The sequence below is a fragment of the Scyliorhinus torazame genome, chromosome 16 (assembly GCF_047496885.1).
Source record: "Scyliorhinus torazame isolate Kashiwa2021f chromosome 16, sScyTor2.1, whole genome shotgun sequence".
NCBI classification, from domain to species: Eukaryota; Metazoa; Chordata; class Chondrichthyes; order Carcharhiniformes; family Scyliorhinidae; genus Scyliorhinus; species Scyliorhinus torazame.
Genome location: NC_092722.1, coordinates 33,006,128 through 33,030,100, shown reverse-complemented (window position 1 = coordinate 33,030,100; position 23,973 = coordinate 33,006,128). Strand labels below are relative to the sequence as shown.

The 23,973-nt window shown below is 45.5% G+C and overlaps 1 protein-coding gene across 6 annotated transcripts in view; it reads right to left on the bottom strand.

The window, feature by feature from the left end:
- The window catches only part of ubr4 (ubiquitin protein ligase E3 component n-recognin 4), a 227,614-nt gene that overhangs the window by 167,320 nt on the left and 36,321 nt on the right, over positions 1-23,973 (bottom strand). For all 6 annotated transcript variants that reach the window (XM_072478202.1, XM_072478203.1, XM_072478204.1 and 3 more), the window contains exons 11-19: positions 15,771-15,961; positions 14,693-14,792; positions 14,106-14,243; positions 12,541-12,658; positions 11,237-11,424; positions 9,208-9,367; positions 7,942-8,027; positions 1,555-1,724; positions 586-868 (exon numbers count right to left, since the gene is read on the bottom strand). In XM_072478202.1, the coding sequence (XP_072334303.1) occupies positions 586-868; positions 1,555-1,724; positions 7,942-8,027; positions 9,208-9,367; positions 11,237-11,424; positions 12,541-12,658; positions 14,106-14,243; positions 14,693-14,792; positions 15,771-15,961 (1,434 nt within the window). The remainder of the gene's footprint in view (positions 1-585; positions 869-1,554; positions 1,725-7,941; positions 8,028-9,207; positions 9,368-11,236; positions 11,425-12,540; positions 12,659-14,105; positions 14,244-14,692; positions 14,793-15,770; positions 15,962-23,973) is intronic.

The following is a 23,973-nucleotide window of genomic DNA, read 5'->3' as shown; positions in this document are numbered from 1 at the left end:
TTTGGGGAAGAAAGAGAGAAAGCAACTAAAACAATACAATTCATCCTACCGAGCACTGACTGGAATGTAGTAAGTACAAAAACGTCTTCATGAGAGCTAAGTTACCAAGTCACCGAAGAGACTCTGCCTCAGTCTCTTTTTGTGATTTTCTACAACCACATTTACTGAACTCCTGCTACTATCTGAATATGAAATCAAACAATTGCTTCAAGATTTCTAAAGTAGCATAAAAAATGTTTAGATTTACAAAATGCAGTGCATGTACTCAATTGAAATATGTCTAGCTCCATGTAGCCTTCCTCTTAGTGTAAATGAGTCAGCTAAGTTGCAATGCCAGCACAACAAAACAGCGAGCAAAGGACAAGATCGGTTTGGGCGATGACAGCATCAAATGTATGGAGCCAGTTCCTTAGACACTTTACTCCTCTCTCATAAATGATGTAAACGTCCTGTAGTTTCATAGCCAGCATCACTCGTTTGATCTACACAGGTTTTGCTCAATAGGATGTAATATGGTCAACATAATGTTGCTTATGGATTCATTCATAACTTACATACTTAGTCAACAGCTCAATTGGTCCATACCTGTTCAAATAAATAGATTGGCACTTTTGAATATTGTTGAAGGATGTATTCAAAAACCAGCAACAATCGGGCGAGTGTCAGTGGCACACACCGAACCTGAGCTTCGGCCTTAGATGCCACTTCAACAATCACTTGTATGCACATGGTGACTACAGCACGCCGACCACTCTCGGAGAAATTATGGAAAATTAGCAGCAAAAGTTGAAGGTGCTCGACATTCAAATCCTCTGAGTCAGTTGGTACTACTCCATGGAATATGTTTTGCTTCAGTGTTCCAATAAACCTAGCAGGGAACAAAAAGAAGACAATCATTTAATTTGCTTTTCAGTGCTGAGTAAAAGTATGCATGCAGACGATTAAACTATTGGTAAACAAGAAGAGATCACTTACAGATTCCAGAATTGTATAGCCAAAGCAATGGGGCAGATAACTACCTCCATCTGTGATTCTGTGCATATATTTTCACTCTACTGGTGTTTGGTGTCAAAGAGGACCGCCACATTTCCTCTCTTAATTCAGCAACATTAACTCAGACAGCACGGTAGCACAAGTGGATAGCACTGCGGCTTCACAGCGCCAGGGTCCCAGGTTCGATTCCCCATTGGGTCACTGTCTGTGCGGAGTCTGCACGTTCTCCCCGTGTGTGCGTGGGTTTGCTCCGGGTGCTCCGGTTTCCTCCCACAGTCCAAAGACGTGCAGGTTAGGTGGATTGGCCATGATAAATTGCCCTTAGTGATCAAAATGGTTCGGAGGGGTTATTGGGTTACGGGGATAGGGTGGAAGTGACTGATGGGTCGCTGCAGACTTGATGGGCTGAATGGCCTCCTTCTGCACTGTATATTCTATAACTAGAAACATTAATCCTGCTGTTCATTCAGGAGAACAGCAAGGCATGATGCATGACAGGACTCTTCGGGTTCCCTCAATCTCGTTTAATTAAGAGTTCTGTTAGTATTAAGATGACCTTACCTTTCCCAGATTTTCATACACTCTGGTACATCTGGCTCACCCTGTGCACTGGCTTTGTGCTGCCAGATTAAGAGCAGGCGTGATAGCACAGAGAGGCTTTGTGAGTGGATGTACAATGGCCATGGACCCTCAGAGAATGGCGCGATCCCCAGCTGCTGCAGCAGAGTGTTCTGAGTAAAATACCATATAGTTAACGCCATTATGTCAAATGTGATTACCACAATAATACACAATCATGCACAATACCAGACTGTTAATCAGCGCAATAGTATATATGGAATTCAGTTCAATTGTTGTGCAAAACTGGTAACGTGCTGTGAAATGAGAAACGGCTATGTTAGTAAGCCACTATACCACCTTACAAGATGGAGAATAGTTCAAATAAACAATATTAACCTTGTTTTTTCAGCTTGAAAAGAATATGGGTTACAACTCCAAGATAAAAATAATGAAACGCTCAAAAATTATAAGCAAAATAATCTATAGTGTGGTTGATCAGGAAGGAAATGGGCAGTCAACAAATAGATATCGTAGGTAGCACAGACTGGGACCTCAAAAAAAGGATCACCAAAGATGCTGCTTTATCTCTGTTCAGAATTTGCCAACTATACTTGTGGTGTATTGTGCAATGCTGTGAATATAATAACAAAAAGCAGTTTGTTGTCATGATCCTGATTATCTGATGTCTGAAACTTTGTCACACCAATCATTAGTATCAGCACCACCAACAGTATTATAAAACCAGTATCAATCACATAAACCTTCTTAAAAATTAACAAAGTAGTATCTGGGACTGAGACAGACATTTACTTAGTAACAAGCATCAAATGCACTTGAGCACAACCCAAGCACCCAGCTTACCCCAAACAGTTATCCTACAGCAGGATTCAAGAGTGAAAGCAATATTCCTTTTGCAAATATTCCAATGTTTATTTTGTCATGTGAGAGTACCTTTAAGAAATGGGTGTTTATAAATGGGTGTGTAGACTTCCGGTTGCGTCGATGCACTGCTAAGCCGCACGTTTCGGCAGCTCCCGTTCTAACGGACTTTTGGGCTCTTTTTGGGAGCCCCAATGGAATTTTTTTTGGACCAAACCCAGTGTAGGGTGACGAAGGAAGGAGTCCCCCCGGGTGTGTATGGAAAGGATCGGTGGTAGTTTGCCAGATTGCGAAGGATCCTTTGGAGCAGCGGCAGAGAAGAGAAGGAAGAAGCAAGATGGCGACGGATGGAGCCCAGACGACATGGGGCCCGGACCAGCAGGAATTCCTCCGACGGTGTGTGGAGGAATTAAAGAAGGAGGTGCTGGCGCCGATGTTATTGGCAATCGAAGGGCTAAAAGAAACGCAAAAGGCCCAGGTGATAAAGCTCCGTGGGGTGAAGGCGAAGGCATCTGAGAACGAGGATGAGATTCTGGGCCTAGCGGTAAAAACGGAGACGCACGAGGCGCTACACAAGAGGTGTATCGAAAGGCTCGAAGTCCTGGAGAACTGCTCGAGGAGAAAGAACCTCACGATTCTGGGTCTCCCCGAGGGAGTGGAGGGAGCTGAAGTTGGGGCTTATGTGAGCACGATGCTCCGTTCGCTAATGGGAGCTGAGGCCCCCTCGGGCCCTCGGGATGTGGAAGGGGCTCACCGGGTCCTTGTGAGGAGACCAAAGGCTGGAGAACCACCAAGGGCGATAGTGGTGAGATTTCACCGATTCACCGACAGAGAGGCGGTTTTGAGCTGGGCCAAGAAGGTACGGAGTAGCAGGTGGGAGAATGCGGTGATACGAGTGTATCAGGACTGAAGCGCGGAGGTGGCGAGAAGGATGGCGAGCTTTAATCGGGCCAAGGCGGTGCTTCACAAGAAGAAAATAAAGTTTGGGATGCTGCAGCTGGCGCAATTGTGGGTCACGCACCAAGGCAAACATTACTACTTTGAAACGTCGGATGAGGCATGGACCTTCATCCAAGAAGAGAAATTGGACCAGAACTGAGGGACTGATGCTGTGGGGAGATGACGATGTTGGTGTATAGAAATGTAAATTGGGGAATGGGAGGTTCACAGTATCGGGACGAAAGACGGGGTTTTCTCTCTTCTTGACGGGGGGACACTGAGAAATGTGGGCGCCGGTGGAAAAAGAGAGTGGGGAGGGATGGGGAATGGGGGAGCTGCGCCATGGGGGGCGGGGCCGATCCAGGAAAGCGCGGGTTTTTTCCCGCGCTAGGGAGATGATGGCGGAAAGATAGGCGCAAGGAGGATGAGAGTTCCACACACGGGGGGGGGGTCAAGGAGAGCGGGGGAAGCCGGGGTCAGTTAGAGTCAGCTGACTTTCGGAAGCATCATGGGGGGAGTAACCATGCTAGATGGGGATCTAGCCCGGGGCGGGGGGGGGAGGGGGGGGGGGGTCAACTGGGTTGCTGTTGCTGTGAGTGAGAGGGAGCTGGCAAGGGAAGAAGTGGTCGGGACGGGAGTGCGCCGCCTGGGGGACGGGTGGGTGCGCGGGACCTGGACGGGGGGGACTGGCCTAGAATAGGGGGTGGCTAGACGACGACGGGGGGGGGGGGGGGGGGCGCCACCAATCCGGCTGATCACGTGGAATGTGAGGGGCCTAAATGGGCCGATTAAGAGGGCCCGAGTGTTCGCGCACTTAAAAGGACTGAAGGCAGACGTGGTCATGCTTCAGGAGACGCATCTGAAGGTGGCGGATCAGGTTAGGTTAAGGAAAGAATGGGTGGGACAGGTGTTCCACTCAGGGTTGGACGCGAAAAATAGAGGGGTGGCGATACTGGTGGGGAAACGGGTGTCGTTCGAGGTTAGGAATATAGTGGTGGACAACGGTGGTAGATATGTGATGGTGAGTGGTAGATTGCAGGGAAAGGAGGTCGTGCTGTTAAATGTATATGCCCCGAACTGGGACGACATGGGATTTATGAAGCGGATGCTGGGACGTATCCCAGACCTGGGGGTGATAATGATGCCCCCAGCGGAGGGGTTTGTCAGTTGGGTCAAACTCCTCTATGGGGCCCCAGTGGCAAGTGTAGTCACAAATCGGCAGAGATCGGAGTATTTTTGGTTACATTGGGGAACAAGGCAGGGGTGCCCCCTGTCCCCACTACTGTTCGCGCTGGCAATTGAACCACTGGCCATAGCGTTGAGAGACTCTAGGAAATGGAGGGGGGTGGTTAGAGGGGGAGAGGAACATCGAGTGTCACTCTACACAGATGACCTACTGCTGTATGTGGCGGATCCTGTGGAAGGGATGACAGAGGTTATGCAGATATTGAGGGAGTTTGGAGATTTTTCGGGATATAGGCTTAATATGGGGAAGAGTGAGCTTTTTGTAGTACACCCCAGGGATCAGGGGAGGGATAGACGCCCTGCCGTTAAGGCGAGTGGAAAGGAGCTTCCGATATCTGGGGATTCAGGTAGCCAAGAGCTGGGGAACTCTACACAAACTCAATCTGACGCGGCTGGTGGAGCAGATGGAGGAGGATTTCAAGAGGTGGGATATTCTGCCGCTCTCACTGGCGGGCAGAGTGCAGGCGGTAAAGATGATGGTCCTCCCAAGGTTTCTTTTTGTGTTTCAATGTCTCCCCATTTTGATCACTAAGGCCTTTTTTAAGAAAATAGATAGGAGTGTTATGAGTTTTGTGTGGGCAGGGAAGACCCCGAGGGTAAGGAGGGGGTTCCTGCAGCGCAGCAGGGACAGAGGGGGACTGGCGTTGCCGAATCTGGACGACTATTACTGGGCCGCCAATGTGGCGATGGTTTGCAAGTGGATGAGGGAGGGAGAGGGGGTGGCGTGGAAGAGGCTGGAGATGGAAAGGAACGAGCCTAAAGGCGCTGGTGACGGCGCCGCTACCGCTTTCCCCAAAAAGGTATACCACAAACCCAGTGGTGGTGGCAACCTTAAGGATCTGGGGGCAATGGAGGCGACATAGAGGGGTGACTGGTGCCTCGGTGTGGTCCCCGATCAGGAATAACCATAGGTTTGTCCCAGGAAGAATGGACGGAGGGTTCCAGAGCTGGCATCGGGCAGGAATTAGGAGATTGAGAGACTTGCTTATTGACGGGGAGTTTGCGAGCCTGGGAGCGCTGGAGGAAAAGTATGAGTTGCCACCGGGGAATATCTTTAGATATATGCAAGTGAGGGCGTTTACGAGGCAACAGGTGAGGGAATTTCCGCTGCTCCCGACACAGAGGATCCAGGATAGAGTGATTTCGGGGGTATGGGTCGGGGAGGGCAAAGTGTCCGAAATATATCAGGAGATGAGAGACGATGGGGAGGCGCTGGTAGAGGAGCTGAAAGGAAAATAGGAAGAAGAGCTGGGAGAGGAGATTGAGGAGGGGCTGTGGGCTGATGCCCTAAGTAGGGTAAATTCCTCTTCCTCGTGTGCCAGGCTTAGCCTGATGCAATTCAAGGTTCTACACAGAGCACACATGACGGGAGCAAGGCCGAGCAGGTTCTTCAGAGTGGAGGACAGGTGCGGGAGTTGCTTAGGAAGCCCGGCGAACCACACACATATGTTTTGGTCGCGTCCGGCACTGGATGAGTACTGGAGGGGAGTGGCAAGGGTGATCTCAAAGGTGGTGAAGGTCCGGGTCAAGCCAGGCTGGGGGTTAGCTATATTTGGGGTAGCGGAGGAGCCGGGAGTGCAGGAATCGAAAGAGGCCGATATTCTGGCCTTTGCGTCCCTGGTAGCCCGGCGAAGGATCTTACTTATGTGGAAGGAAACAAAACCCCCCGGCGTGGAGGCCTGGATAAACAACATGGCAGGGTTCATAAAACTGGAACGGATGAAGTTTGTGTTGAGAGGATCGGTTCAGGGGTTCTCCAGGTGGTGGGAACCGTTCCTTGACTATCTCGCGGAATGTTAAGGGCAAATAGATCAGCAGCAGCAGCAGCCCGGGGGGGGGGGGAGAGCACTATTTTTTGTTACTTTGCTAGTTCACTACTTTATTTAAATAATGTTACTTATTAGTTATTGTGTTATCTCTTATGTTGATTTGTAAAGTGGAAAAATTGTGTTTGAAAATCTTTAATAAAATATATTTTTTCTAAAATAAATAAATGGGTGTGTACATTATTAGCTGTAGTGAGAGTACCTTTAAGAAATGGGTGTTTACTACTGCAGTGATGTCAGAGAATGGGTGGAGATGGGCTGTCTGTCAGCTTCTTACTTTCGTTTTAGGCTGTTTGCTGGGTGTGTTTTAGTTTTGTTTTCAGTGTTGGAGCTGAAGCCAGACAGAGCAGGTGTACTGTTGATCTCTCTGCCATGAAAAGACTATCTCTTGATCATTTGGTGAATTCAGAATTATAAATGTTTTCAGTAGTGAATGTAAACCTGATGTGCTTCTGTTAAAAGGTGTTTCTTCTGTCTTCTGGATGTTGTTTGGGAAGTTATTAAGGATTACTTAATGTTACATTCTTTGGGGGTTATATTTGAATTGATGGTTGCTAAAATGTTCACTGTATGTTTCAAAAAGGTTAACTAGAGTTCACAGAATAAACATTGTTTTGCTTTAAAAATTACTTTTCTATTTCTGCTGTACCACACCTGTAGAGTGGGCCGTGCGCTCCCCATACCACAATCTAGTAAAGGTTGTGGGTCAGGTGAACTCCATGATACACTTTGGGGTTCTCTAAACCCTGGCTAATAACAATTTTAAATCTTTCATATTACATAGGACATACTGCACAGAAACAGATTATCTGGCCCACAGCAGCATTTATGCCCTACTCAAGCCTCCACCTGCCTTTCCACATCTAACTATCAACGTAAGCCTCTACTCCATTCTCCCTCATATGCTTATCTTGCCTCCTTGAAATCCATTTCGCTCTGCACTTCAAGCACTCTGTGGTTAAAAGTTACACATTCTCACCACATTTTGGGTAAACCCATATTGACACAGTAGATGCAATGCTGAGTTTCTGGATCGACACTGCACACTGGTCAAAGCATGACGGATGTTGATTTGAAGTGGTGGCGGGGTCTGCATACATTGAGCAATGGGAAAGGTACATCAGCAAAAAAACTGAAAGAACTTGTCGCACAACATTAGAGGTTGGGACATGAGAATCGTGTGTTGCAATCCAAACCATACACAGTAGAGAAACACAGAAAGCACGTGGCCAGAAAGTCAATCATTCAGCCCTCCCTGCTGCCCCACTCATATGCAGTGCCACAGGGCTGCCATTCTGGCCAGTAATCTTCAATATCAATTTCCATTTTGAACACACAAACTTATGTTATTCACAGGTGGCCATGTCACAGATATCAAGAAATGCATTATCATTCATTTTCAATATCACATGGTGGAATAATTGGCAGGTCAGGAAAATATACACACTAAAAGCATATTGTTGACATTGATTATCACACACACAGACTGCAAACTCACCTGCAGGATAGGTGATGGAAGGTCAGAGGTGACCATAGAATGGTTAAAGTGATATATTGCAGCTGCAAACTCCTCATCCGATGACCCTATGAAAAAATAAAAATTTTGAATATCAAGAAGAAAGGAGACTGAGGGGCACAACAATACAAAACATATGTTATCCAAATATGTGAAAAAACAAATTTTTCAAAATGGAAGCCACTTATCAAGGCTTTAAGAGAGCAGTCAGAGTAGCACAGGGGCACAGTGGTCAGCACTGCTGCCTCACAACGCCAGGAACCCGGGTTTGATTCCAACCTTGGGTGACTGTGTGGATATTGCATATTCTTCTCTTGTCTGCGTGGGTTTCCTCCGGGTGCTCAGGTTTCCTCCCACAGTCCAAAGATGTGCAGGTTAGGTGAGTTGGCCATGATCACTGCACGGGGTTTCAGGGGATAGCCATTATCTTAAGCTTGTGTTGCAACTTTTCATATGGAATTTTGGACAAAGCTTTCTCCCAGTCTATAAGTATCCTATGGTATAGGATTTTCCAACATCTACCTGGGATTTCAACACAGAAGTCCTTTGGTAAGGCAGATTCTGAAACGGTTAGCTAGCATTTATTAATTTATTTTCAAGAAGCCGTGATTAAGTTTGTTTCTCACAACTGATTCCACTGCATTTCCCCAGTTCTGATGAAAGGTCATTGACCTCAAATGTTAACAGTTTTTCATTTCACAGATGCTGCCTGACTTGCCGAGCATTTCCAGCATTTTCTGTTTTATTTCAGATTGCCAGCATCCAGTGTATTTTATTTTTGTTTTGATTAAAAGCATTTAGCATAGGAAGTCCATCATGCTGTGACAGATTTGAAAGATCCAGCCAATTAGTCTCACTCCAGTGTTCTTTCCCCATATCCCCTGAAAACCAGACAGGCTTTCTGGAGTATATTTATCTGATTTATTCATGTTGTTTTATTAGTCCTTTGGTATCACAATACAATTGTCAACCAGTTACTCATTTCCTCTGTACATGAATCCTTTCTCACAATATAATAGACAAGTGGGTCTCCTTTTATGGTCGATAGACAGACACAAGGTCCATAGTCCTAATTACTCACTCCATTACAATGCATTGCAACATACAAAGCCAGTGAGTGAGCCGACAGCAACTCACTTCAAAAATTAGACTTAGCGGACACAACCAATGTCTAAGGTTTGAGCAGCCTGTTTCTTCTGAATTCCAGCTACAGCTAGTTGGTTGCCATCACTAAAAAAGATTGCTGACCTTTTGTTCCATCTTTGTCCACATCTTTAATGATGCTGGCTAACGTCATCATGTGCTGTTCAGTCAGAGAAACACTCAAGTAATTCCGTATAAAGTTGTTCCTCGAGTTGAGCATTGAAGATGTAATTAAATTAAAAATACTTGAGGACAGGCTCAGAAACTGTAAAACAAATTTTTTTAAATATTGAAAATATGCAGATTTAATGAGCGGTCAATCATCCTCATTCTCCAGCAACCTCTTCACCAATGTCAATGCCACTTACAATAGCCCCGAATGGATATCTAATTCTAACATTCAGTTTTACATGTAAACAGCAAAGCTGTGAAAAAGCTATCCCCTGCTAACTCCTCAATTATGTGCTTCTTAATTTTAAATGTTAATGGAAATAATGGCCTGTTGCTAGCTTTACAGGCCAGAATATTTCTGAATCAATGCCTAGACAATGAGGTAAACTCTTCAGAGCAGCAACTCCAAAGTTATAAATTGACCTCAGCATCCTTAAAGGAGGAAATAACCAGGCAGAATTGTAAATTCTGATATCTTTATGGTGATCACAGCTGGAATATACCCATTCACGAACCAGTGGTGAGGATTGGTGTCTGATGCAAGTATCCTGTTGGCACCTTTGCCAGGCAAGGTATCTGATAGCCAGTGGTGCCCTATGAACTGCACCGAAGCAGAGTTATCATGTTCATAATCGAAAAAACATAAGTTAGAAAGCAACTGTAGGTGTACCCAAACAAATAAGACTGGAAGCGGTTCAAGAAGATAGCTCACCACTTAGCCTCCCAAGGACATTTAGGAACAGGCAATAAATGCAGGCCTTGTTTGTGATGTCACATACCACAAACACATTTTTAAAATTGTGGAAATGCAGTGAATGCCATACACACAAAGGTTAGAAAAGTCTCTCACCTATGTACTGCTCAGACAGTTATTATAAAATGAAGAGGTATAGAATTAAGAAGGGAATAGTAATGTGGATTTAAAACCAGGACAGGGCCGAGGACCGGATTTCGATCCCAGCTCCGGGTCACTGTCGGTATGGAGTTTGCACATTCTCCCCGCGTCTGCGCAAGTCTCACCCCCACAAACCCAAAGATGTGCAGGGTAGGCAGATTGGCCACGCTAAATTGCCCCTTAATTGGAAAAAAAGAATTGGGTACTCTAAATTTTGTTTTTTTTAAAACCAGGGCAGGAGACAAAAGAAATTAGGGATGAGTTTATTCAGGGTAGTGGAGAACGAATAATAGCACCCACGAAGATTAAGTTATGGGGCCATTTTGTAAGATGCTATCAGACAGGTATGGTTAATTATTTAGAAAGTAGGCATCAGAAGGTGATCAGATTGGAAAATGGACTAAAAAGTGCCAGATAAAATTCAATGTATGGATGAGGTGATACATTTTGGTTAAAACAAAAGCTAATAACAGTAACTGTACTTAGAACGGAAGTAGATTCAGTGCTGTGGAAGAGCAGAGGGATTTAGGGGATGGTTCACAAAATTTTCAAGGCAGCAATTCAGCTTAATGTGAAAGATTTAGGCAGGAGGCAAAATCTACCCTCTTTTCCACAGAAAAATTGAGAGCTGTGGCATTCACTTCCAGTTAGTAGTTGAGGCAGAAACAATGTCAGCATTCGCAATGAGATGGGATAAAATGATAGAATCTATTGTGCCTGTGCTGACTCACTGAAAAGAGTAGTCGAGTTTATCCATACACTCCAGCCTTTTGTCTGTAACCCTGAAGGTTCCCCATCCACAAGTACCTGTTCAGCTTCCTTTTAAAATTATTTAAAGAAAAATGGAATAAACGCCGATGGGAACAATGTGACTACAGGTGATGCAGACTACTTGGTCACAATGAAGAGTAAGCACTGACATAGGTCAAATGATCTGTTTTCATGTTGTAACATCTACACCCTTTCCATGACTCAATCTTCAACAGCGGACAACTGAAATATTTGCCCAGATTTCTCAAAGACAGTTTATCTTTAACTTTCACCTAATTGCCGTTGGATACCACTCACCAGTTCAGGATCTCTGCGACTCGCCAGTATGTTGCCATTCTCTCCAGCACACTGCTTATTTGGACTCTTCAATCGTGGGGAACTCTCCAAAGGAGGTGGTGGAGGAGGAGGGGGAGGGGCTGATTTCTCCTTGCTGGGAGAGATGGTCTCCTCAAACCACTGGCCAAGAATTGGCTCACTGTCATCATCTGCAATGTATGTAACGCAAAGATGCAGCACTTTCATCAAGGGCAGGTTAAATAACAAAAAGATACTTCGATAGGAGAACCCATAGGTCGCGTGGTTATTAGTGAATTACAACCACAAAATAAAATTGCAGAAATTTACAGTCCAGTGGGAAAACATTCAGCCCATCATGCTTGCAACAGCTCCCTGAAAGAGTTATTCAATTAGTCTTACACCCCAGCTTTCTACACACTATCTTATATATATTTTTGCAAATATTTATCCACTCTAAAAGCTAATGAATTCTGATTCCACCATTGTTTAACAGCCCTCTGCATTTTAAAAAATCCTAACCTTTACCTTTATCCTATTGGTGATTTATGCCTTCCAGCTACCAAATCATTGTAATTCTTCCCCCCTCCTGGATTTATCTAATCATATTTTGAACAACTCAATCAGATCTCCTTTTAACTTTGTTTGTTCTTATTAAAAGAGCCCGAGATTCTTAGCACTGGAAATTACTAAATACTCAGACAGAACGTGTCACTGGAAGAGTGTACACTCGCACACCAATTACTGGATGTAAACTTCACTGGCCTGATTTATAAATATTTAATGAATATGCATGTTAGAATTTTATTGCAAAACAGGCACAATTTTATACCTTGGAAATCTGTCTTAAGTTTGAGCGAAACACATGAACTACACTGATTCATGGCACCTAAACTCAGTCTCACCCATCACTAGTATCATACATAATTCCGGAGATTTGCTTTTTTTTTTATTCGTTCATGGGACTTGGGCCTCTCAGGTATTTATTGCCCATCCTTAATTGCCTTTGAGGGGGCAGTTAAGAGTCATCCACATTACTGTGGGTCTGGAGTCACATGTCGGCCAGACCGGGTAAGGATGGCAGATTTCCTTCCCTAAAGGACATTAGTGAATCAGATAGGTTTTTGCGACAATTGACAATGGTTTCATGGTCATCGTCAGACTTTTAATTCCAGATGTTTATTGAATTCAAATTTCGCCATCTGCAATGGCAGGATTTGAACCTGGGTCCAGAGCATTATTCTGGGTCTCTGGTTTACTAGTCCAGTGACAATACCACTATGCCACCGCCACCCCGCTGTTGGTACCTTGGCTACTATCTTCTTCGGTGCTGCTGAAATCATCTTCATAGTAAGTGTTTGAATCAGTGGATGCACTGACATCACTACTCACAGAGCCTTTCCGTTGACGCTGAAGGACACAAGCCTATGGAGAGAAAAGAGACAAGGAATTAGAATAATTCTGTTTCTAGATGTGTGCTTGTAGGAGACTGGACAGCAATGACATAAGACCCCACAGTGAGAATAACAGGAAACTATAACAATGAGAGACTTGGGGATATTGGACAATTTCTACTGAAGTAGAAAGATTTAATATAGAATTTCAAAATTTTGAAGCGCTTTGACAGGGAACAGGGAACGGGTATTTCCTCCAGTTAAATGACTAAGATAACAAGGTGAGGAGAGGCTAGAATTCAGTGGCTGCTGGAGCATAAAATATCCTTCCATAGGGATTGGTTGAGACCACCATATCGCTTCTGAAAATAATAGCCAAATATCTGAAGCAAAGGAAGATACAGAGCTACAGGGAGAAGGATGAGCAGCGTGATAAGTTTTGCATCGATACAGGGCTATGGGGAGAGAATGCTGGGCTTTGAGATGAGTTTTAGATTCATACAGTTCTATGTAGAGCGAGCAACCAACTAGGATTAGTTCTGGATTGATGCACTTAATAAACAGAATATTGAGAGGGATTGAGGAAGTGAGACACTTGGAGTGCATGTCCACAGGTCCTTGAAGGTGGCAGGACAGGTGGACAAGGTTGTCAAGAAAGCATACGGAATGCCTTCCTTTATTGGGTGAGGTATTGAATATAAAAATAGGAATGTCATGATAGAAATGTATAAAACGCTGGTTAGGCCACATCTGCAGTTTGGTGTACTGTTCTAGTCATATTACAGGAAGTGCCTAATTGCTCTGGAGAGTGCAGAGGAGATGTACAAGAATGTTGCCAGGGCTTGAAAACTGCAGCTTTGAGAAATTGGATAAGCTCGGGGTTTTTTCCTTACAACACAGAAGGCTAAGGAGTGACCTAATTGTGGTGTACAAAATTATGAGGGGCCTAGACAGAGTAGACAGGAAAGATTTGTTTCCCCTAGCTATGGGGTTAATTATTAGGGGACATAGATTAAATGTGATTCGTAGCGGGATAAGATGGGATACGAGGAACACTTTTTTGCCGAGAGAACGGTGGGCATCTAGAATTCCCTGTCTATGTTGGTGGTTGAAGCTGGAACGCTCAACTTATTTAAAAGGTACCTCGATCTAAAGTGTTGTAACCTGCAAGGCTACAGACCAGGTGCTGGAAAATGGAATTAAAATGAACAGCTAGTTTCATTTATCTCTTTCTTGGCCAGCACAAACACAATAGGCTGAATGGCCTCTTTCTGCAATATAACATTGCTATGGTTCTAGGACACAGAATTATGAGGAGAGAGCAGAGCAACGTAATTCGTTTTGGAACAATACGAGACTATTGGGAGAGAATCGGGTAGTGGCATGAGCTTTGGATTGCTTTATCAAAGAGAAACCACAGACAAGGTGAGCCATTTTATTCATTCTCTACTGTGACTCTCTGTGGTGCAAGTGGTTACCTTTCTGTAAGATGTCGACAACAGCGTGAAAAGCAAGTTGGTGAGGGGGACAGATTCAATCAGTCTCTGCACACGTTGAATAGATGAACTCTGTGCCATGATATCTAGCTCTGCAGGAGGTCCATCACCTCTCCAAACCTGTTGAAATCAAAATTCACCCATTATGATTTTCTGCACACAATTTCTGAAAACACAAGAGAGTGAGAGTTCTCTCAGATGACCTATTCCAATATTTATCCCTCAACCAACACCACTAAAACACTCAATTCGGTCACAATCTGGGGCCGTGTGCAAACTACATTGCAGCAGTGCACTTCGATGGTTGCAATGCATTTTGGGATACAGCCGTGATATAAATTCCAGTCCATCATGCTTATTTTTCATACACAATCCCTCATGCATTCAACCTGATTACATGTCACCTCTTCAACCATTATATTCCCCCAGTGAATCCGAGATCCAGGCTAACAACTGTTACTACACGGCGTCAGAAGAACTTGAGAAGCTATTTTGCAAGAGACATGTTTCTTTTTTCAGCAATATAATAGGGGCCTCCCCACTACAATATACACAGGAGCTCCACTTACCCGGTAAAGGGCCTCTACTTGCAGATCCTGAAAGAGTGATGTCAACAGTTTGATAGCATGATTAGCTAGCACCACAGACAGGACACCAAATCCTTGATGCCTGCAGGGGGAAACAAATCCAGATTAATATCAACCCTTGATAAATAGTTGCAGTAAGGATCGGTTTGCAGCATTTCAAATCATTCACTGTACAGAAAACAAACAACAAAAGTATCGTTAATAGAAATTTAGCCAGGTCCCATTTAGTTGATCACAATTCTGCAGTTATTTCCCTGCAATTTCTCATTATGAGGTTACAGGCTTGAGACCTGTTCCCAAGTCTCTGCCATATTTTCTCTGGACATTAATGCCAATCTTTCTGCACTAGCCACAAGCATGAATTGGATCTCATAAGAGATAACTGGCAGCATGAATTAGTGCCCCATCGCTCTCTCGTGCCCCTCTGCTGCCCTATTTCAGGGGTTGAATATAAACATTGCCCAAACTGTCAACAAAATAAAGCTAAAATAATGAAAACAAACCAAGTGCAATTACATAGAAGCATTAGAAAATCTGGGACCACTGGGAATCTGGGATTAAAACAAGCATCTGAAAAATTAGATGTCTAATGTCATGTTTAGTAAGAGGCCCATCATCATTTTTTAAAATAAATTTAGAGTACCCAATTATTTTTTTCCCAATTAAAGCGCAATTTAGCGTGGCCAATCCACCTAACCTGCACATGTTTGGGTTGTGGGAGTGAAACCCATGTAGACAAGAGGAGAATTTGCAAACTCCACACAGACAGTGACCCGGAGCCGGGATCGAACCCGGGTCCTCAGCACCATAGGCAGCAGTGCTAACCACTGCGCTGTCGTTCCACCCCAAGAGATTCATTATCTATCTGCTCTGCTATGTAGTTTCAGAATTTGCCATTTTTATTTGCAGTTAAGCACAGCATTGTTGCAGAATGAACGACAAATCACTATTTCAGGCTGGAAGCTAAAGCGTACCAGTTCATTACATGTTATTATATTTCCGAGCCACCATTTTAAAACATCGGTAATTAAGGAACCTTATCCATGGATTCTTCACTGACCCTTTAACAGGTGCTAGTTTGGGGGACCCAGCTCCTTCCTTCACACGGGCAGCAATGTCACGGACTCGCAGTGCAGCCAATGGATCTTTTTCTTTACCCTTGTCTGCCAGTGCTGTAGGACTGAGGTTCAGGATCAGGTAGAGGCTGTTCAGCAAACACCAGGCACCCAATAATTGGAAATTCTGATAATGCTGGTGGGCGAAGACACAAAGAATAATTCGGTCAACAGTTTATGATTTATTGCTTTCAAAAAATAGTTAGCTTAATACTCCGCATCATAGAAGTAGTTTAATGTGATGCCACTTAGCACAGACTATTTAGTTACATTCAAATCTTCCCACTGTTCCAAAATTCTGTGAAGCTCAATTTCAAACAGTAAACTAAAGATTTCCTTCTTTACACTGACAGTCACCATTTGTTGTTACATTCCCATCAACATACAAACCTTCCTGAATAAAAAAAACTTGTGAAACAAAGTCTTGCCTGTACTTGCTTAAGTAATACTTAGCACCCCAGCAGAACATTTCATAAAACATTTTGTGAAAAGGATAAAGTATGAGGTGGTGTCTACAGCAAATGTTTGCAGCTCGAGGAGCTTCGGCTCAGTTATCAAGCTGAAAATGGAGCAGCAGACTGAGACACATCAGGAATGGGGAATGTTATCAGAATGCTTTATACCAGACGGCAGTCACACCACTTAGGATAGGGTCTTCTGATGTCCGTAGTCAGGGACAGGAGGATGAAACTGTGAGCGAGGCAAATAAGGGGACCCACAGGGTAGAAGTGTCAGCCTCTGCAATTGTTCAATAGGTTGGAGATTCTCTCAGCTTGTTTGGATGAGAGTGGGGGTTGCAGGGTGGATGAACAAACTGACCATGGCACCATGGCACAGGAAGCCATGGTGAACAAAAAGGAATGCAGTGGTAGTAGGGGGACAGTATAGTGAGGGCGATTAACACCGACCTCTGTAGCAAAGTGTGAGAGTCCAAACAGCTGTGTTGCATGCCAGCGTTCAGGACATATGCTCAAAGCTTGAGAGGAACTTGAAATGGGGGGAGGGAGGATCCAGTTGTCATGATCCACGTAGGTACCCAATAACATAGGTAGAACTAGAAAAAAGACTCTTCATAGAGTATGAGGAAGGAGCTAGGCTTCATACTCATCAGGTGAGTGATGAAGGAGCTATGCTCCGAAAGCTAGTGACTCCAAATAAACCTGTTGGATTTTAACTGTTGTAAGACTTCTTACTGTGCCCACCCCAGTCCAACGCCGGCATCTCCACATCAGAATATAAATACAGCAAAGAATGATGGAAAAAATTAGAATACGAGACAAAGTTACTAGAAGAGTTTCTATAGATATTTAAGAAAAGAGTTACCAAAGTGGGCATTAGCCCCAATGAAAATGAGTCAGGGAGTTAATAATGGAAAACTAGGAGATGGCAGATGAATTAAACAGATATTATGCATGATTTCATCCGAAGGTTTTAAAAGTAGTGGCTAATTAAATATTGATGCATTGGTTTTAATTTTCCAAAATTCACATAGATTCAGGGAAGGTTCCATTAGATTGGAAAGTAGCTAATGTAACTCCTTTATTCAAAAAGGAGGGAGCAAGAAAACAGTAAACTATAGGCCAGTTAGCTGAACATTTGCCAGAGGCAAAATGTTAAATGTTATAACATGGCACTTCGATAAATTCAACGAAATCAGACAGAGTCAACATGATTTTGTGAAATGGAAATCATATTTATTGGAGTTCAGCAACAAGTGCTGTGGATAAAGGGGAACTGGTGGATGTCCAGTACAAATTTTCAGAAGGCATTTGCTAAGGTACCTCATCAAAGATTAATGCGGAAAATAATAGTTCATGGTGTAGAAGGCAACATATTGATATTGAGAAGAGTGGCTAGCTAACAGGAAACAGATGGATCTCACCCTAATGGATCATTTTCTGGTTGGCAGGATGCAACGAGTGGTGTGCCATAGGAATCAGTGCTGGAATCTCAACTCTTTATCATTTGTATGAAGGGAACGATGGTATGGTTGCCAAATTTGCTGACAGCACAAAGATAAGTAGGGAAGTAAGTTCAGAAGAGGACATAAGGAGACTACAAAAGGATAGAGATAGATTAGGTGAGTGGATAAAGATCTGGTAAATGGAATATAATGTGGGAAAATGGGAGGTCATCCCTTTTGGCAGGACAAATAAAAAAACATATTATCTAAATGGAAGAGATTGCAAAGCTCTGAGGTGCAGAGGGATCTGGGTGTCCTAGTACATGAATCGCAAAAGATTAGCATGCAGGTACAGCAAGTAATTAGGAAACTAATAGAATGTTATGGTTTGTCAGGGGAATTGAATACAAGAGTAGGGAGGTTCCACTCCAGTTATATCAGTGAGACCACACCTGGAACACTGTGCACAGTAGTGGTCTGTATAGTATTGGTCTCCTTATTTAAGGAAAGATGTAAACACATTAGAAGCAGTCAGAGAAGGTTTACTAGATTAATACCTGGAATGAGCACGTTGTCTTATGAGGAAAAGCTGGGCAGGCTGGGCTTGTATTTAGAACTTTAGAAGAGTAGGAGGTGACTTTTTCTTCTGTTTTGTTTCTTTGTTTTGTTTTGTTTTTTTAAATAAATTTAGAGTACCCAATTATTTTTTTCCAATTAAGGGGCAATTTAGCCTGGCCAATCCACCTAACTTGAACATCTTTGTGTTGTGGGGGTGAGACCCACTCAGACACGGGGAGAATGTTCCACACGAACAGTGATCCGGGGCTGGGATCGAACCCGGGTCCTCAGCGCTGTCAGGCAGAAGTGCTAACCACTGTGCCACCCGATTAAGAGGTGACTTGATTGAAACACAAGATCTTGTGGGGACTTGAGGTGGACGTGGAAAGGATGAATCAGAAACTAGGGGCCACTGTTTAAAACGAAGGGGTTGCCCATTTAAGACCGAGATGTGGAAAATATTTCTCTCGGAGGATCGTGAGGCTTTGGAATTCTCTTCCACAAAATGTGGTTACTGCAGAGCTTTGAATATCTTTAATACAGAAGAAGATAAATTCTTGATAAACAAGGGGGTTAAAGGTTATTGAGGATTGGTAGGAATGTGAAGTCGAGATTAAAATTAGATCAGTCACGATCTTATTAAATAGCAGAGCAAGCTCAGGGGGCCGGGTGACCTACTCCTGTTCCTAATTTGTGTATGTTCATATGTACTCTCCTTTGTAATCATCCATTAAACTGAAACTTGCAGCATATAAATGATTGAAAGCTTCCTACATCCTTAAGAATCACAAACCTATTCATTTTGAACAAGCAACAAATTTCCTGAAAGATCCCACAAACAGTAATCAGATGAATCATCTCAGGCTATTTTAGGTGGTGCTAGCTAACTGACGGTTTATAATGCCCAGGACTCTTCTCTTAACACTGCCAAGCTAATTTGCACCAAATTGAGCAGGCAAGTGGACGGAGCCTGGCTTTAAGTTTCTTGCAACTTTCTAACAACGAGCACTCCCTCAGTACTGCATTGAAGTGTCAGTGTGCATTAAGTGCTCAAGTTTTGAAAGAAAACGCCTGAACTCATGTGAATTGAGTGCTAAACCAAACCCAGACAAGGTGAAACATAGCCCACTGTGGATAAAATGTTCAACTGTGAGAAATGTAAAAATGTAGGATAAACTTATTAGCCTAAAACTGGGCATTCAGAAGCTGCTGTGGGCCATCAACAGCAGAATTGTATTGCATCACAATCTGTAACTTAAGAGCCCAATATATCATTTATTTAGTACAAGGCGATCAACCCAAGTTCAATGCAGAGTACAAAAGAACGTGCGAACAGCAGCACCGTACACACTTCAGAATGAGGCATGAAACAAATCGATTATAGGTTATCCACTTGCAAAATAAGTTGACAGAGAGCAGTGCCACGACTTCCGGGTGCGGCGATGACCAGCTGAGTCGCACGTTTCGGCAGCTCCCGGTGTAACGGACTTTTGGGCTCTTAATAAGAGCCCCAACGGCAATTTTAACGGCTAAAAGTACTGTGCGGTGAACCAGAAGGGAATCGCCCCTGGATACGGATGGAAAAAGGAGAGGAAGGTGGCCGGATTGCGGTGGATCCTTTAGAGCAGCGGCAAGGAAGGCAAGCAAAAACCAAGATGGCGTCGGAAGGTGGCAGTTTAATATGGGGCCCAGAACAACACGAGTTTTTGAAACGATGCGTGGAAGAACTCAAAAAGGAAATGAAGAAGGAGCTGTTGGCCCCGATATTACAGGCGATCGAAGGGCTAAAGGAGGAGCAAAAGACCCAGGAGCGGGAGCTTCGGGTCGTGAAGGCAAAGGCTGCCGAGAATGAGGACGACATACAGGGCCTGGTGGTGAAGACGGAGGTGCACGAGGCACACCATAAACGATGTGTGGAAAGGCTGGAGGCGCTGGAGAACAACGCGAGGAGGAACAACCTAAGGATTCTTGGCCTTCCTGAAGGTGCGGAGGGAGCGGACGTCGGGGCATATGTGAGCACGATGCTGCACTCGTTAATGGGAGCGGAGGCCCCGGCGGGTCCGGTGGAGGTGGAGGGAGCATACCGAGTGATGGCGCGAGGACCGAGAGCAGGAGAAATTCCTGGAGCCATAGTGGTGAGATTCCTCCGTTTTAAGGACAGAGAGATGGTCCTTAGATGGGCAAAGAAAACTCGGAGCAGTAAGTGGGAGAACGCGGTGATCCGCGTATACCAAGACTGGAGTGCGGAGGTGGCGAGAAGGAGGGCGAGCTTTAATCGGGCCAAGGCGGTGCTTCACAAAAAGATAAAATTCGGAATGCTGCAACCGGCAAGACTGTGGGTCACATATCAAGGGAGGCACCACTACTTTGAGACGGCGGATGAGGCATGGACTTTTATCGTGGAAGAAAAATTGGAATGAGCGGGTTATTAAAAAAAAGAACGTTTGAAACAAAGTGGGGCGAGTATGGGGGGCGAAGAAGGGGGGAAAGAGGAGTTTTGTGTTATTAATCCTGCGATGTGGTAACTTTTCTCTCTTCCACAGGAGGTGGTGGGGGGAGGAAAGGAGGTGGAAGAGATGGGGCGTTGGCCATTGGGGGCAGGGCCAAGGGGGAAGCGCGGGCTCGGTTCCCGCGCTATGATAATCATGGCGGGAATAGGGAAGCAGGAAGGAGGGGGCATCGCACGGTGCGAGCCGAGGTCACGGGGGGGAAGCCGAGGTCGGCCAGTTTGCTGATTTCTGGGAGCAACATGGGGGGTGTAACTACGCTAGTGGGGGATCTAGCGGGGGGGGTGGGAGGGGGGAATTATTGGGCTGCTGCTGCTGGGGAGAGGGGGGAACTGGTATGGGGTGGGATGGGCGGGGAGGCACCGCCTGGGGGGGACACAGCTGCGTGAGAACCGGGTGAGGAGCTGGAAAAAGGGGATGGCTAATCGACAAGGGGGGGGGGGGGGTAAAAAGCCCCCCAACCCAGCTGATCACGTGGAACGCGAAAGGGCTGAACGGGCCGATAAAGAGGGCACGGGTACTCGCACACCTTAAGAAACTTAAGGCAGACGTGGTTATGTTACAGGAAACGCACTTGAAACTGATAGACCAGGTGAGACTACGCAAAGGTTGGGTGGGGCAGGTGTTCCATTCGGGGCTAGATGCGAAAAACAGGGGGGGTGGCTATGTTAGTGGGGAAGCGGGTAATGTTTGAGGCAAAGACTATAGTGGCGGATAGCGGGGGCAGATACGTGATGGTGAGTGGCAAACTACAGGGGGAGACGGTGGTTTTGGTAAACTTATATGCCCCGAACTGGGATGATGCCAATTTTATGAGGCGTATGCTAGGACGCATCCCGGAACTAGAGGTGGGAAAGTTGGTAATGGGGGGAGATTTCAATACGGTGTTGGAACCAGGGCTGGACAGGTCGAGGTCCAGGACTGGAAGGAGGCCGGCAGCAGCCAAGGTGCTTAAAGATTTTATGGAGCAGATGGGAGGAGTAGACCAGTGGAGATTTAGCAGACCTAGGAGTAAGGAGTTTTCGTTTTTCTCCTATGTCCACAAAGTCTATTCGCGAATAGACTTTTTTGTTTTGGGAAGGGCGTTGATCCCGAAGGTGAGGGGAACGGCGTATACGGCTATAGCCATTTCGGATCACGCTCCACATTGGGTGGACTTAGAGATAGGGGAGGAAACAGAAGGGCGCCCACCCTGGAGAATGGACATGGGACTAATGGCAGATGAGGGGGTGTGTCTAAGGGCGAGGGGGTGCATTGAAAAGTACTTGGAACTCAATGACAATGGGGAGGTCCAGGTGGGAGTGGTCTGGGAGGCACTGAAGGCAGTGGTTAGAGGGGAGCTGATATCAATTAGGGCACATAAAGGAAAGCAGGAGAGTAGGGAACGGGAGCGGTTGCTGCAAGAACTTCTGAGGGTGGACAGGCAATATGCGGAGGCACCGGAGGAGGGACTGTACAGGGAAAGGCAAAGGCTACACGTAGAATTTGACTTGCTGACAACGGGTACTGCAGAGGCACAGTGGAGGAAGGCACAGGGTGTACAGTACGAATATGGGGAGAAGGCGAGCAGGTTGCTGGCCCACCAATTGAGGAAAAGGGGAGCAGCGAGGGAAATAGGGGGAGTGAGGGATGAGGAAGGAGAGATGGAGCAGGGAGCGGAGAGAGTGAATGGAGTGTTCAAGGCATTTTATAAAAAATTATACGAAGCTCAACCCCCGGATGGGAGGGAGAGAATGATGGGCTTTCTGGACCGGCTGGAATTTCCCAAGGTGGAGGAGCAGGAAAGGGTGGGACTGGGAGCACAGATTGAAATAGAGGAAGTAGTGAAAGGAATTAGGAGCATGCAGGTGGGGAAGGCTCCGGGACCGGATGGATTCCCAGTTGAATTTTACAGGAAATATGTGGACTTGCTCGCCCCGCTACTGATGAGGACCTTTAATGAGGCAAAGGAAAGGGGACAGCTGCCCCCGACTATGTCTGAGGCAACGATATCGCTTCTCCTAAAGAAGGAAAAGGACCCGCTGCAATGCGGGTCCTATAGACCTATTTCCCTCCTAAATGTAGACGCTAAGATTCTTGCCAAGGTAATGGCAATGAGGTTAGAGGATTGTGTCCCGAGGGTGGTCCATGAGGACCAAACTGGGTTTGTGAAGGGGAGACAGCTGAATACGAATATACGGAGGCTGCTAGGGGTAATGATGATGCCCCCACCAGAGGGGGAAGCGGAGATAGTGGTGGCGATGGATGCCGAGAAAGCATTTGATAGAGTGGAGTGGGATTATTTGTGGGAGGTGCTGAGGAGATTTGGTTTTGGAGATGAGTATGTTGGATGGGTGCAGCTGTTGTATAGGGCCCCAGTGGCGAGTGTGGTCACGAATGGACGGGGATCTGCATACTTTCGGCTCCATAGAGGGACAAGGCAGGGATGCCCTCTGTCCCCATTACTGTTTGCACTGGCGATTGAGCCCCTGGCAATAGCATTGAGGGGTGCCAAGAAGTGGAGGGGAGTACTTAGAGGAGGAGAAGAACACCGGGTATCTCTGTATGCGGATGATTTGTTGTTATATGTAGCGGACCCGGCAGAGGGGATGCCAGAGATAATGCGGACACTTCGGGAGTTTGGAGAATTCTCAGGATATAAACTGAACATGGGGAAAAGTGAGTTGTTTGTGGTGCATCCAGGGGAGCAGAGCAGAGAAATAGAGGACTTTCCGCTGAGGAAGGTAACAAGGGACTTTCGTTACTTGGGGATCCAGATAGCCAAGAATTGGGGTACATTGCATAGGTTAAATTTAACGCGATTGGTGGAACAAATGGAGGAGGACTTCAAGAGATGGGATATGGTATCCCTGTCACTGGCAGGGAGGGTGCAGGCGGTTAAGATGGTGGTCCTCCCGAGATTCCTCTTTGTGTTTCAGTGCCTCCCGGTGGTGATCACGAAGGCTTTTTTCAAAAGGATCGAAAAGAGTATCATGAGCTTTGTGTGGGCCGGGAAGACCCCGAGAGTGAGGAAGGGATTCTTACAGCGTAGTAGGGATAGGGGGGGCTGGCACTACCGAGCCTAAGTGAGTACTACTGGGCTGCCAATATCTCAATGGTGAGTAAGTGGATGGGGGAAGAGGAGGGAGCGGCGTGGAAGAGATTGGAGAGGGCGTCCTGTAGGGGGACTAGCCTACAAGC